This window comes from Oryctolagus cuniculus, chromosome 17, assembly GCF_051225735.1.
Source record: "Oryctolagus cuniculus isolate XC-2025 breed Fujian yellow rabbit chromosome 17, ASM5122573v1, whole genome shotgun sequence".
Classification (NCBI taxonomy): domain Eukaryota; kingdom Metazoa; phylum Chordata; class Mammalia; order Lagomorpha; family Leporidae; genus Oryctolagus; species Oryctolagus cuniculus.
The window spans coordinates 42,022,501-42,037,812 of record NC_142883.1 but is presented as its reverse complement, the minus strand read 5'-3'; the positions used below and the strand labels follow the sequence as shown (position 1 = coordinate 42,037,812).

At 50.3% G+C, this 15,312-nt stretch overlaps 2 protein-coding genes across 4 annotated transcripts in view; one reads left to right on the top strand and one right to left on the bottom strand.

Annotated features, from left to right (window-relative positions):
• The window catches only part of CRLF3 (cytokine receptor like factor 3), a 45,717-nt gene extending 42,610 nt beyond the window's left edge, over positions 1–3,107 (bottom strand). For both annotated transcript variants that reach the window (XM_017349132.4, XM_089317442.1), the window contains exon 1: positions 2,903–3,107. In XM_017349132.4, coding sequence (XP_017204621.4) covers positions 2,903–3,031 — 129 coding nt within the window. In that variant the 5' untranslated portion in view covers positions 3,032–3,107. The remainder of the gene's footprint in view (positions 1–2,902) is intronic.
• A 9,143-nt stretch (positions 3,108–12,250) lies between these two features.
• Positions 12,251–15,312, top strand: part of ATAD5 (ATPase family AAA domain containing 5) — a 66,833-nt gene continuing 63,771 nt past the window's right edge. Inside the window, exon 1 of one of the 2 annotated variants that reach the window (XM_008271058.5) lies at positions 12,251–12,708. In XM_008271058.5, the coding sequence (XP_008269280.3) occupies positions 12,643–12,708 (66 nt within the window). In that variant the 5' untranslated portion in view covers positions 12,251–12,642. The remainder of the gene's footprint in view (positions 12,709–15,312) is intronic. The other variant, XM_008271059.5, reaches the window with a different exon arrangement.

The window sequence follows — 15,312 nt, the reverse complement described above, 5'->3', positions numbered from 1 at the left end:
GGCAGAATCCCTTATTCTCTGCTCTTCTCATCCCTTCCCCTGGCAAAATCTTGGACTAGAAACTTATAAAGTTTATGTAGTTATTCTGAAAGTGACTGGAACCCTAAAAATACCCTAACCACCAAGCAAAAGCAGCTGCTTATTTTGATAATATTTTTGCATCACAAATCTTCCTGAAAATGCAAGTTCCCAGAAGACTAAGTCTATGACCCCAAGCATGCACACCTGACTAGAATGAGCTTTGAGGAGAGGCACTCTTGTAATTGCCCCAGGCACAAAACACATTCTCGCTGAAGAAACAGAACCACACCAGGGTTCAGTGTGGTGAGAAGGCAATGTCTTCAGGAACCCAGGCACGATGGATGTTCCGTTACAGTTTTCTGTCTCAAGGAGAGAAAATAAGCCTCAAAAATAAAACAAAAACCTGTACTAAATGCCATTACATTACAGGAAAACATGTCCTGTGTTTAAATTATTGTGTTTAAAATTTAATAGCATATAGGTTTAGACACTAAATACTAAACCATTTAGGATGAAGTTACGCTAAAAATTTTTTAATGCATATAATGTCACATGAACAATTAGTAAGTACTACATCAAGGTCCCAACCTCATTCATGCTGTCAACTCCACTACTTCTTGGGGTCTTTACAATTTTTTAAATTTGAGAGGTGTGTGTATGAGGTGGTGTGTGTAGCTTACTTCTCAAATGCCTGAAAGGGCCAGAGATAGGAAGGCAATCCAGGTCTCCCACATGGGTGGCAGCCTTGGCTGCCTCCAGGGTCTGCTATTGGGAAGCTGGGCTCAGGAGTCCGAGCTGTGCACTGAACCCAGGCACTCCCTTCAGGCTGTGGGCATCTTAACCACTAGGCTACACGCCACTGCTTCCCAACAGCTGAAGCAGAGTTAAACAACAGTCATGCTCAGAAACAAGGCATCTTAACTGGCTGAAACGGTCGTCTTAGAATTTAATCTCTTTCTTTTTAAACAAAGTCCTAGATTTAGAATCTTTATTTCAAAACAGCTGAGAGAAAAACGCAGATGTTTTCAAAGGGAAACAGAGTACATGGAAAAGCCTTAGGAACCATTCACCACGTCAGGGTCATCCTATCTAGATTCTGCTCCCAGTGTTACCACTAAAATAAAAATGATGCCTGGCCTACACCAGCCTTTAAGGGTAGAGAGATATATGCAATCCAAAGCATGCTCAGTAATTTCTTTTAAGGTTTATGTATTTATTTGATAGGCAGAGATATGCAGAGAGAGAAGGAATGAGAAATCTTCCGGCCAGCGCCGCGGCTCACTAGGCTAATCCTCTGCCTGCGGCGCCAGCACCCCGGGTTCTAGTCCCAGTCGGGGCGCCAGATTCTGTCCCGGTTGCTCCTCTTCCAGGCCAGCTCTCTGTTGTGGCCAGGGAGTGCAGTGGAGGATGGCCCAAGTCCTTGGGCCCTGCGCCTGCATGGGAGACCAGGAGAAGCACCTGGCTCCTGCCTTCGGATCAGCACAGCGGCCACAACGCGCTGGCCGTAGTGGCCACTTGGGGGGTGAACCAACGGAAAAGGAAGACCTTTCTCTCTCTCTCTCTCTCACTGTCTAACTTCGTCTGTCCAAAAAAAAAAAAAAAAAAAAAAAAATCTTTCATCTGCTGGTTCACTCCCCAAATGGCAGCAACAGCCAGGGCCTGAGTCAGGCCAAAAAAACCAGGAGCTTCTTCCAGGTCTCCCATGTGAGTGCAGGAGCCCAAGTACTTGAGCCAGCTTCCACTGAGCCAACTTCCACTGCTTCCCAGGTGCTTTAGCAGGGAGCTGGATTGGAAGTGCAGCAGCCAGGACTGGAACTGGAGCCCATATGGGATGCCTGCCCCGTAGGTGGAGGCTTAACCTTCACCAGAGTGCTGGCTCCATATTCACTATTCTTAATAATGAGACTATCCATAGACACTGTTACCACAGCTTTATCCTACCTAGCACGGGAGTTACAAGGATGAAAATACACGTTAATATCAAGTGTGACTTAGAGAAACTCAGATGGAATCCCACTGACTTAGAAAGCATTTAGGTGAGTAGCAGCCCGAGGATCATCTGTCCTATCACACATTGGCAAATAGGTTAAATCTTTTTCTGTGTATGTTTCAGGGTGCAGAGAACCATGCGCTTTCCCACGTCTTCGATGACCCTTTCCCAGTCAAACAGATAACCCCACCACTTGAAAGTATATTTAGCGTCTCCTTTCAGCACTGCTCTCTTTAAATCTGTTTTCCCATTTCCCCGGGCCTTTGTAGTCCCTCCCTCAAACGTTTCATTTTGCTGCTTCTGCCTTTCCAACAACCATCGCCTTAAATTCTAAACCAAATAGATCGGGATTACTTGAGGCAGTTTTTAAAAAATGCACTCAAGCTCACAGAAGATAGTATCCAAGGATTAACTCCATTCATTTAGCGTGGCCGCCGACGCTTCTCGGCCCCTGTCGGATCTTCGCCCTGCCCTCCCTTCCAACACCCGCCCCGTCCCACTGGGGGCCCCCTCGGGGTCGCCGTCCCACACTGGCCTCTCTCCCCCCCGCAGGTTTCCTCAGTCCCCACCTCCCGGCCCCGCGGCCAGCACTGCCCTCCGGGAAGCTCTCGGCCCCAACTCCGCCCGGCCGCGGACCCACCACGTCCCCACCACCGCCCCGCAGTTTGGGGACCGCTCCTCGCACTCTCCCGGGAACCCTCAAACTGGTCCTTCCCTGGGATCTCCCCAGTTCCCACGTCCCCCGAAGCCCAGGTCCTCCCAGTTCTCCTTCCACCTCCACAGTGCTGGGACACTCTCGCCCCCCGCAGCCCTCAGTGCGCCCTCGCCCGCTGCACGACACCCCACTCGCTCCCGGGGCCCACAGCGCCCCTCGGGGCGCGGCCCTCCGACCTGCCTCTGCGCCTCGCGCAGCCCCTGCAACCGGTGCCCCAGCTCCCGCCGGTAGCTCTGCGCCGCCTCCACATTCTCGCGGGCCTCCTGCAGCAGCAGCTCGGGTTCCAGCTCCATCGCCCCCCTCATCCGGCCGCGCGGCCAGTGGCTGCCGACGCAGGTTCTCCGCTGTGCCCGGCGCCGCCGAGCGGCCCCGCGCTGCCTCGCGCAGGCGGAAGCGCTGCCGGGCCACGCCCCGCCCCCAAGGCGACCTTGATCGACGGCCGTGCTGCGGCGACCCCGCGGGCGTCGCATCCGGGTCCCAGAGCGGGCCTAGGGCCTGTGACGCCGGCCTCCGGGGCTTCCCTGAGAAACGCCCGGAGGCCTGCGAAGGGCTCCCCACGGCTTATCTCCTCCTTGCTTCTGTGTCAGTGCGTGGCACACAGGAAACTGTGATGCGCAGAGGGAACTCGACTTTGCCAAGCCCGGGATTCGAACCCGGGTGTGATGCCTGACACCAGCATCCCCTGGGCAGCAGCTACTTTGGAGGTTTCCGGGGTCCCAGCTCGCAGTCTGGTGGGCGGCCTCGGTGGAGACCAGCGGGAGAGCGAGCAGGCCTGGCGGATTTTTTCCCTCAAGCTTCAAGATGTAAATAAGCGGGGCTTGGCGGCCCTGAGGTCTGTGTGGCAACGCAGTAAGGCGTGGGTGTGACCGGCCCGTTGCAGTGAGACTTTCTGGACACTTTCGTTTCAACTTTATACAGTTTCCATGTTTCACAAGAAATCGTCTTTGCATTTTTTTCCCCAGCCACTTAAAAAGGTAAAAAAAAAAAAAAAATCGTGGACAAAGCTAACTGGTTGGTCCAATTTGGCCCCTTATTGGGAGGTGAACTTGAAAGAAGAGTAAGGGCCTTGCAGTGCAGGGCGCATTCGCTAACGGTTACTGCCTGTGTCCTGCCATGTGCCAAACAGCGCCTTAGGAGGATAGATGAGAGAGCAGTGGGGCTTGGGCTGTCTTAAGGTAGGACTGGGCATGCAGTAGTTCCTCTGCAAATATTTGTCCAGGGAAAGGACTGCACTAGGATACATGGGGAGAAATACAGCATTAAAGGTTTGAATTAGGGGGGCCTGCGCTGTGGCGTTGAAGGTTGGGCCTCTGCCTGCAGCGCCTGCATCCCACATGGGCACCAGTTGGAGTCCCGGCTGCTCCACTTCCCATCTGGCTCCCTGCTAATGTGCCTGGGAAGGCAATGGAGCATGGGCCAAGTGCTTGGGTCCCTGCACCCACCCACGGCGCCCATATGGGATGCCAGCACTGCAGGCTGTGGCTTTACCCACTACACCACAGCGCCAGCTCCAGGATGGTGGCTTTCACAGTGCAGTGCTCCAAGGGAATAGGAGACCTTGTGTTTTTGAACAGAGTATGCTCTGTGTGTTCTCTATAATAAAGCTCTTTGAACAGAATCAGACTTCACCTCTGATGGCTTTACTAATGAAGATTTGAAAGGAGTGGGCAGGCTTTGTGGTGCGGCAGCTTAACCCTGAGCTACCATTCTGCAATGCCTGCATCCCATATCCAAGTGCCTGGTTAAGTCCTAGCTACTCCTTTTCCCATCTGGCTGCCCGCCGATGCCCACCCTAAGAGGCAGCAGGTGGAAGCTCTAGTACTTGGGCCTCTGCCACACATATGGGAGATGAGGATGGAGTTCCTGGCTCCTGGCTTTGACCTGGCCCTGCCCCAGCCATTAATGGGCATTTGGGGAGCGGCATCACATTGGTCTAGAACTGACTTTTCAAATGTACTCAGAGATAATCAGATTTAGGGGGAAAGGCTCATGCTAAGACTCACAAGAAACACACAAAATAATTTGCCAGTTTATTTACAATCACAATATAATTGTCAAGAAAATCCAAAGAGTTGGAAAGTCAAATTGTATGAGAAAGTTGACTGGAAAACATGGACTCAGTCCAGAATACTTTGGTGATCTGGTCAGCAAAGGTTGCCCATCTCCTCTCTGCAGCCTCTTCTCAGAGAGCTCCTAACTGGGGTGGGGATTTGGCACAGAGGTTAAGTGACCAACTGGGATGTCTGCATGTCATATCAGGGGGCCTGATTCAAATCCCAACTCGGCTTCCAATTACAGCCACCTGCTGTAATGGGTGTACATTAGTACACCTCAGGAGGCAGAACGTGATGGTTCCTGCAACCTACACTGGAGACCAGGATGGAGTTCTGGGCTCCTGAATTGGGCTTGGCCCAGCTTTTATTGTCCTGGGCATTTGGAGAATGAACCAGCAAACAGACGATCTCTTTCTTTCCATTTCACTCTCTCTTTGTCTCTCTGCCTTTCAAAAAAAAAAAAAAAAAAAAAAAAAGAAGAAGAAGAAGAAGAAAATAAATAAATATTTAAAAGTAAAGAAAGGAAAAAAAAAAAAAAAAAAGTAAAGAAAGGAAGTTCCTAACTGTACTGGGCACATACCGACACCTTTTTGTTCTGACTCTCCTTTTTGCACATTTTGTTTTAAATATTTATGTATTTATTTGAAAGGCTGAGTTACAGGGAAAGAGAGAGAGGGAGAGAGACAGAGAAGTCTTTCATCCACTAGTCCACTCCCCAAAAGGCTTCAATGGCCAGAGCTAGGCCATTGAAAAGCCAAGAGCTTATTCTGAGTTTCCCATGTGGGTGCAGGGGCCCAAGTACCTGGGCCATCTTCTGCTGCTTTCCCAGGCCATTAGCAGGGAGCTGGATCAGAAGAGGAGCAGCCAGGATTCAATCTGGTGCCCTTATGGGATGCTGGTCCTGCAACAGCTTTTTACCTTCTATGCCATAGCGCCAGCTCCTTGCATATTTAATGTTATTAAAATTATTTAGAATTAATTAAGTAAATCTTAGGATCATGCAAAGATTTTTTTTTTTTTTAATTTATTTCAAAGGCAGAGTTAAAGAGAGATAGAGAGGGATCTTCATCTGCTGATTTCACTCCCCAGTGGCTGCAATGACCAGGGCTGGACCAGGCTTAAGCCAGAAACCTGGAACTCCATCCAGGTTTCCTATGTGGATGCAGGGGCCCAAGTACTTGAGCCATCTTCCACTGCTTTTCCCAGGCACAGCCACATGGAGCTGGACATGAAGTGGAGCAGCCAGAACTAGAACCAGCACCCATATGGGATGTCAGAATCACAAGCAGCTGCCTAATCCACTGCACCATAATACTGACTCCCTGAGGAATATTATCTTACAACCAAAAATAATTGACAGATAATTCTAAAATTGACCTCTCAGTTTTATTAATGCTATATAGGGTTGTTAAAAAAAAAAAGAGTTATTTATTTATTTATTTGAAAGGCAGACCTACAGAGAGGCAGAGGCAGAGAGAGAGAGCGATCTTCCATCTACTGGATCACTCCCCAGATGGCTTAACCTGCTGAGCCACAATGGCCACTCCAGCTGTTTAATCTTAAACACCATCTGAAAGGAGTAAAAACGACTTCTTCTGAACTTATCTCAGTATTACAAACATGTTTATCTTCCAGAAGCACACAGAAGATCTGTTTGAATGTGTCCTTGGAACAAATTACGTCACATACCCATGTTTGGAGCAGTAACTGTGGCCAAGGGATGGGAAAATACAGATTCATTCAGGAGGATCAGGAGCCAGGAGTGGATGGAATTAGCTTCCCCCAGGTAAACAGGCCAAGTGAGGGGAGTGGCCATTTCAGAATGACAACAGCAGTGGTTATCAAGAGCAGCCATTAGGGGCAAAGCAGGTAAAGCCACCACCTGCAGTGCTGGCATCTCAGCTGCTCCACTTCTGATCCAGCTCTCTGCTGTGGCCTGGGAAAGCAGCAGAACATGGCCCAAGTCCTTGGGCCCCTGCACCCATGTGGGAGATCCGGAAGAAGCTCTGGCTCCCAGGTTCAGATGGGTGTAGCTCCAGCTGTGGCCAGCTGTTGTGGCCAATTGAGGAGAGAACCAGAGGATGGAAGACCTCTCTCTCTCTCTCTCTCTCTCTCTCTCTCCTGCCACCGCTCTGTGACTCTGCCTTTCAAATAAATAAATAAATCTTTTTTTTTTTTTTTTTTTTTAAGAGAGGGACTGGCACTGTGGCGCAGCAGGTTAAAGCCCTGGCCTGAAGCGCCAGCATCCCACATGGGCACCGGTTGTAGTCCCGGCTGCTCCTCTTCTGATCCAGCTCTCTCTTATGGCCTGGGAAAGCAGTGGAAGATGGCCCAAGTGCTTGGACCCCTGCACTCATGTGGGAGACCCAGAGGAAGCCCCTGGCTCCTGGCTTCAGATCAGCTCAGTTCTGGCCGTTGCAGCCATCTGGGGAGTGAACCAGTGGATGAAAGACCTCTCTCTCTAACTCTGTCTTTCAAATAAATAAAATAAATCTTAAAAAGAGAGAGAGAGGCCGGCACTGTGGCTCACTTGGCTAATCCTCTGCCTGCGGCACCGGCACCACGGGTTCTAGTCCCAGTTGGGGCACCAGGTACTAGTCCTGGCTGCTCCTCTTCCAGTCCAGCTCTCTGCTGTGGCCCGGGAGGGCAGAGGAGGATGGCCCAAGTGCTTGGGTCCCTGCACCCGCAAGGGAGACCGGGAGGAAGTACCCGGCTCCTGGCTTTGGATCAGTGCAGCGCTGGCCATAGCAGCCATTAGGGGAGTGAACCAACGGAAGGAAGACCTTTCTCTCTGTCTCTCTCTCACTGTCTATAACTCTCTGTCTCTCTCTCTCTCACTGTCTAACTCTGCCTGGCAAAAAAGAGAGAGAGAGAGAGAGAGAGAGAGAAGGGTTTATAAAATTGGGAGGCGGGGGAATGATAGATTATATGTTGCCACTGTGTAATGACTACAATGTATCACACACATGAAAAACTGAAGTTAGGAGATGCTAACATTGTAACTCTGGAAACATCTCTAAGCTACTGTTTCTACTTCCATAATTGGACAATCAGATGTCTTCTTCACCGGGCTGATGTAAAGGCTAAATAATGTGGCTGTGTAAAAAGTATAGCACCCCATGGGAGACCAGGATAAGTACCTGGCTCCTGCCATTGGATCAGCACGGTGCGCTGGCCACAGCAGCCATTGGAGGGTGAACCAATGGCAAAGGAAGACCTTTCTCTCTGTCTCTCTCTCTCACTGTCCACTCTGCCTGTAAAAAAAAAAAAAAAGAAAGAAAGAAAGAAAAAAAGAAAGAAAGAGGCCGGCGCCGCGGCTCACTAGGCTAATCCTCCGCCTAGCGGCGCCGGCACACCGGGTTCTAGTCCCGGTCGGGGCGCCGGATTCTGTCCCGGTTGCCCCTCTTCCAGGCCAGCCCTCTGCTGTGGCCAGGGAGTGCAGTGGAGGATGGCCCAGGTGCTTGGGCCCTGCACCCCATGGGAGACCAGGAAAAAGCACCTGGCTCCTGGCTCCTGCCATCGGATCAGCGCGGTGCGCCAGCTGCAGCGCACGGGCCGCGGCGGCCATTGGAGGGTGAAAAGGAAGACCTTTCTTTCTGTCTCTCTCTCTCTCACTGTCCACTCTGCCTGTCAAAAAAAAAAAAAAAAAAAAAAAAGAAAGAAAGAAAGAAAAGAAAAGAAAAAAAAGAAATTTGTAATGTAATATGCTAAGTGCTAGGAGTGGTCAAATACCAAGGAGACACGCAGACCTGCCAGGAATTGTAGCCCAAGGCAAAGTGGATTGGGAGGGTCTCTAGCAGAAGGTGAGCCCTGATCGGAGTCTTAAGGCTTTTCTTGAGTTGGTCACATATGTTCCTTCTCTCTTTGTTCTCCCAAAACTCTGTCAAACAATAAAAAAGGAATTTAAGATCAGACTGTGGACAAATGGAGCAGGAAAGGAAGCAAAAGTGCATCTGAGAGTTCCACACATTTTGGACGTTAGAAAGTGGCTAGAGGAGTAGATAGTATCCATGCCACCTAAAGGTAGTTATATCCTAAACTGCCGAGGGGAAACCACTCCGAACTGGGCCAGTTCTCCTGAAAGATTCCTGAGAAACTCAATGAAAGAGGCTCCAGCTACAAATTGTTTCCTCATATATCCTGAGTCACTTTTAAAAATAGCAATCTCTCTCCTTTCATTCCTAAACTCATCTCACTTCCTGAATTGTTGTCACCTCAGTATTTATACTTCCCTCTCAACTGATGTATTTTACTTATTTTTCATTAAACATTTAAAAAATGTATTTATCTTCGTTTTATTCAAGAGGCAGGGAGACAGAAGTCTTCCATCTGCTGATTCATTGCCCCAAATGCCTGCAACATCCGGGGATAGACCAGGCCACAGCCAGGAGCAGGAAATTCAAGTCAGATTTCCCACATAGGTGGCAGGTGTCCAAGTATTTGAGCCAGTACCTGGTGCCTCCCAATGTGCACATTAGCAGGAAGCTGGAATTGGGAGCAGAGCTGGACATTAATCTGAACACTCTGATATGGTATACAGGCATCCAAAAACGTCTTTTTTTTTTTTTTTAAGATTTATTTTGTTTATTTGAAAGGCACAGTGACAGAAAGAGAGAGAGAGACAGAGGAAGAGATCTTCCGTTTGCTGTTTCACTCCCCAAATGACTGCAGTGGGTGAGTCTGGGGCTGGGCCAGGCCAAAGCCAGGGGCTCAGAACTCCATTTGGGTCTCCCATGTGGGTGGCAGGTCCCCAAGTACTGAGGCCATCTTCCACTGCCTTCCCGGGGTGTCAGCTGGGAGCTGGGTTGGAAATGGAACAGCCAGGACTCAAAACAGACACTCCAGTATGGGATACTGTGGTCACTAATCTCTGATGTCACAATATCAGCCTTGAGTGATATTTAAAGTGTTACTTTTGGCTGGTGCCATGGCTTACTTGGCTAATCCTCTGCCTGCGGTGCCAGCACACTGGGTTCTAGTCCTGGTTGGGGCGCCGGATTCTGTCCCGGTTGCTCCTCTTCCAGGCCAGCTCTCTGCTGTGGCCCGGGAAGGCAGTGGAGGATGGCCAAGTGCTTGGGCCCTGTACCCACATGGGAGACCAGGAGGAAGCACCTGGCTCCTGGCTTCGGCCATTGGTGGGGGGGTGAACCATAGGAAGGGAAGACCTTTCTCTCTGTCTCTCTCTCTCACTGTCTAACTCTGCCTGTCAAAAATAAAATAAAGTGTTACTTTTCATATTGATCAAAACTGAAGATTTTTCTATAGATATAGTTGTGTAGAATCACTTTTTTTTTTTTTTTTTTACAGGCAGAGTGGACAGTGAGAGAGACAGAGAGAAAGGTCTTCCTTTGCCGTTGGTTCACCCTCCAATGGCCGCTGCGGCCAGCGCATTGTGCTGATCTGATGGCAGGAGCCAGGTACTTATCCTGGTCTCCCCTGCACTGCACTCCCTGGCCATAGCAGAGAGCTGGCCTGGAAGAGGGGCAACCGGGACAGAATCCGGCGCCCCGACTGGGACTAGAACCCGGTGTGCCGGCGCCGCAAGGCGGAGGATTAGCCTAGTGAGCCGCAGCGCCGGCCATAGAATCACTTTTAAAAACCGCAGTATCACCCACAAATAGGTAACAGTATAGTGGCTACTTCTGAGAAGAACAAGGAGGAGGCAGAAATTGGGGCTGGAGGTCAAAGTTGACTTTTAGTTTTCTCATTTCTCATCCCCAAACTCCCTTCCCCATCTACCTCTGGTTCTTATGCCTCCAGCTGCAGTGCCAGCATCACATGTGAGCGCCGGTTCAAGTCTGGCTGCTCCACTTCCAATGCAGCTCCCTGCTGCTGTAGCCTGGGAGGGCAGCAGAGGATGGCCCAAGTGCATGGGCCCCTGCACCCACGTGGGAGATCCCTAAGAATCTCTTGGCTCCTGGCTTCTGGCCACTGTGGCCATCTCGGGAGTGGGCCAGTGGATAGAAGATCTATCTTTCTCCTTTTTCTTTCAAATAAATAAATCTTTAAAACAAAACAAAACCCAGCAAAAACAGTGTATACCTAGAAGAAAACTGAAAGCAGTGCAATCTCCCCTTGCTGAAAAGCCTTGCCCAGGACTCATTTTCAAAGAAAAAGTAATCACCACTCATTTCATTGGAGAAATTTGTACTCCTTATGTTAAAATAACAACAAATACCACAAAGGTGGACACAACTAACCTCAACAGTTAAAGTCAACTTTTCATCATCTGATTTTAAGATATCGAAGTTAACATTCACTGTATTAACATAAAATAATGGGTAAAGGCTAAACAAATCCATGAAAACAAGGCAAATGATGCAGGGGACAATCAGAATTAGAAACCAGCAGACTGCTGCTATTGTGGCAACCACATGAACCATGAATTTGGGCTTTTCAGCTGCTGACAAGGACCAAATCACAGGAAAAATGTCTCCTTAGTCCAGCCAAGGACATAAAGGTTAAAATCTCTTTCTCTCTGCCTCTCGAACAAATATTTCAAATTAAAAAAATAGCATAAATAAGGACCAGGTATTTGGCCTAGTGACCAACATGCTTGCAACTCCCATGGGAGTGCTTGGATTCCAGCTTCCTGCTCATGCAGATCCTGGGAGGCAACAGAGAGAGCTCTGGTCATTGGGTTCCTGCCACCCGCGCCCACTGGGAGACCAGGGAGGAGTTCCCAGCTCCTGGCTGTTGGAGGCAGTGGAGGGTGAACCAGCAGACGGAATCTCTGTCTCATTGACTCAACAATAAATGTTTTAAGAAACAGATTAAAAAGTCAAAATCTTGAACCCCGAATGGGTGTATGTCAAAGCAGGACACTCACCAAAATACTAATGTTGAATTCTGGATGGTAGGAATCTAACCAATTGTTTCTTTTTTTAAAATTCTTATTTATTTTACTTGAAAGTCAGAGTTACACAGAAAGAGAGAAGGCGAGGCAGAGAGAGAGAGAGAGAAAAAGAGAGAGAGAGAGGTCTTCCATCATCCTCTGGCTCACTCCCCAATTGGGGGCAGCAGCCAGAGCTGCGCCGATCCAAAGCCGGGAGCCAGGAGCTTCCTCCAAGTCTTCCATGTTGGTGCAGGGACCATCTTCCACTGCTTTCCCAGGCTACTGCAGAGAGCCGGATCGGAAGTGGAGCAGCAGAGTCTCAAACCGGCACTCAAATGGGCTGCCGGTGCTTCAGGCCAGGGCGTTAACCCGCGGCGTCTTTTTCTGCATTGTCCAAAGGTCCACTAAGGGACCTCTTTAGGACGTAGTCTAAATGTTAATTCTTGTGTCAGCGGTTTAGGTTACCTTAATGAAATCAAGTCTTCAACGGTCAAATTCTTCAAATCTCCAAAATCCCGACTGTTTTTAAATTCTGTGAAGCCATTGTCCCACCTCCTTCAGAATCGCTGGAAGAGGTATTTTGGTCCTCGCGGCTCACCGTCCGCCGAGCCTCCCGAAACAGCCGTAGGCTCCGCCCCCTGCGCTCCGGACGGCGCGAAAACCCAATTGACAAGAACTCCCTCGGAAGCCCTCCGGTCCGATTTGCGTTCTGCCCGCTCACCCCGCCCTGGGCCGGGACCTGAGCCCTCAGCCTGGAGTGCACGCCTCAGGGACACCCTGCCTTCATCTGCCGCGTCCAAGAGGCCTCGCCGCCCGCGCTTTCTCACCGCCTCTTTCCGCGTTCGCCTTGGCGGAGCTGGGCCCGGCCTCCGCGCCCGCTCGGGGCCGGTGGACGCGGGGGAAACCGAGGCGGACCCCGCGGCCCAGCAACTCGTTCCTGCTGGAATTGGCCGCCTCCATGGTCCCCGGGCCGGGCGAGCTGGACCGCACACGGTCCTAGGAGCTGGGACCTCGGAAAGCAGGGAGCATGGTGGGGGTCCTGGCCATGGCGGCGGCAGCTGCTCCCCCGCCCGTGAAAGACTACGAGATTGAGGTGCGGTCGCGTTCTGTGAAGCCCCTTCCTGTGGGAGGGGGTCGCGAGTGTGCCGGTCTGAAGGGCAGGGAGGCACCGGGGGGACTCCGCGGGGCACTGGCCGGAGCGCGTCGTTGCTGGGGTTCGGGGTACAGCCTGACGGACACGGGGGTGGCCAGTTGTCTGCGGGACCCCGGGCGGTAAGGGTTTAAGTTCCTGCAGCCAGTTCCTAGACCCCGAGCCCTAGGCGGAACGCGATGGGTATGACTTCTGACACGTCCCCGAGGACCCCAGGGTCCAGTTCTAGGTTCGTGGGAAGCGTAGAACCCCGGGGTTGACAGGGAGCGTTCAGCCGACACAGCTCGCTCTGCCAGGGATTCCGTTTAGAATGTCGCTACGGGAGGCAGACGGGGTTTCCCTGGGCTCCAGAATCCTGTGCCCCTGTTGCTGGCTGCAGTGGCCTCTGCGGAGCAGTCGCGCGCGCCACAGCATCCTAAGGTGCTTTGTTTTACCCCTTGTTATCTCAGGCTGGCACTCGGGCCGAGACCCGTGTCTCGGCATCGCCTGACACGAGGTGTGTGTTTATTTGATGGCTCCTCTTTATTTATTTATTTATTTTTTAGAACGAAGCGACTTTTGTCTGCTTGATAAAAGTTTTGCTGATACTGTTGGCTGAATGGCCCCAGTTGCTCAGCTTGTCTCAGGTGTGGAGGATTTCTGGCCCCTGACTCGCACAGCTCTTGATTTTTGTCTGGTCCGTTTTGTCAGTTTTGCACTTCCAGCGTCTGTGTTTGGCGCTCTTGCCTTAGGAGCCTGGGTCGGCGACCCTGGCTGTTTGGTTTGGTAAGGGTGAGAGCCGTTGCTTAAGGTTCCACCCCGTGCATGTCACAGCAGCACTTGACCGTGGATCTCCTGACTCTGGGCCTTATTGTGTCATCGCGTCTGATACAGTCTCAGAGTATGTGAATAAAAACAGCTCATCAGCATTTTTCTAGTACATTTATGATTTCATTTTAGCATGCGCAATTTTAGACTGTAATTTGTTTTGCCTTGTGTTTATCTGAATAGTTAGAAATGTGTCCCAGTACCATGTACTAACTACTCATTTGCCCACTAACTTGAGTGCTATTGTTACCATATACCACCTTGTAAGGTTTATACTTAGGTCTGTTTCTGGTTTTCTAAACTTGTTAAGTGGAGCTGCTTGTCTGTGCATCAGTACTCTGCTTTTAGTCATGATAAATTTATAACTTAAATTTTTTTGTATAACAGAAGTTACATATTTTATTTTATTATTTTTTTTTAATTTAAGAGAGAGCAAGCAAGTCCCCATCTGTTGTTTCACTTCCTAAATTCCCAGAACATCTGGGGCCTGGCCAGGGCTGGGACTGGACTGGGCTGCCTGGGCCAGGCTCAAGTTGGGAGCCAGGAACTAAACCCAGGATGTCAAGTTCCAACAAGTTGAGCAATCACCTGCTGCCTCCCAGGGATTGCATTAGCGGGAACCTGACTGCAAAGTGGAGGAGCCAGACCCCACCCAGGCTGTCCTGTGTGGGGTTTGGGAGTCCTAAGCAGTGACTTAGCCTCTGTGTTAGAAGGCTGCTCCCTCTTCTCCAGCATGGGGGCATCACAAAGGCCTAACCCACTGTGCCTTCATTGCTTATCTTTAAGAAAAAAAAGTTATTGTTATTCTGAGAAGTCCATTCTTTTTTATTTTTATTTATTTTTATTTATTTTTATTTTTTTGACAGGCAGAGTGGACAGTGAGAGAGAGAGACAGAGAGAAAGGTCTTCCTTTGCCATTGGTTCACCCTCCAATGGCCGCCACGGCCGGCGCGCTGCGGCCGGCGCACTGCGCTGATCCGAAGGCAGGAGCCAGGTACTTCTCCTGGTCTCCCATGGGGTGCAGGGCCCAAGCACCTGGGCCATCCTCCACTGCACTCCCGGGCCACAGCAGAGAGCTGGGCTGGAAGAGGGGCAACCGGGACAGAATCCGGCGCCCCAACCGGGACTAGAACCCGGTGTGCCGGCGCCGCAAGGCGGAGGATTAGCCTAGTGAGCCGCGGCGCTGGCCCTGAGAAGTCCATTCTAACAAGTGACCTGAGAGACGTGAAAGGCTAGTGGCGTTTTTGTTATCAGTAAAGTAAGATTTCTTTTCTATTAAACAAGTTATTAATTTATGATCAACGAAAATATAACTACTTAACATTATAGACACCTTGATACTGTGAGGGTAATATAGCAAATGCAGGAATAGGCTAATAGCTAATGTGGGAGTAAGCAGCAACTTTTAGTAGCAAATTAAAACAGGACTTGTGATGAAGTGTTTTTGGGGTCTTCGTCTCTTGCAGCCACCTCCTGGCTGCTGCAGCAGGAGGTTTCCGACTTAAGTAAATCTTGCTTTGCTTAAAACACACACACACACACACACAAAACACCTGTTTTTTGGTGATCTTTCACTATGGGTTTTACTTGGTTAGTAAATTCTTAGATTCATGTTCAGAAAGAACCTGTTTCGTAGAAATGGTCAGGGCCGGCGCCGCGGCTCACTAGACTAATCCTCCGCCTTGCGGCGCCGGCACACCGGGTTCTAGTCCCGGTCGGGGCGCCGGATTCTTTCCCGGT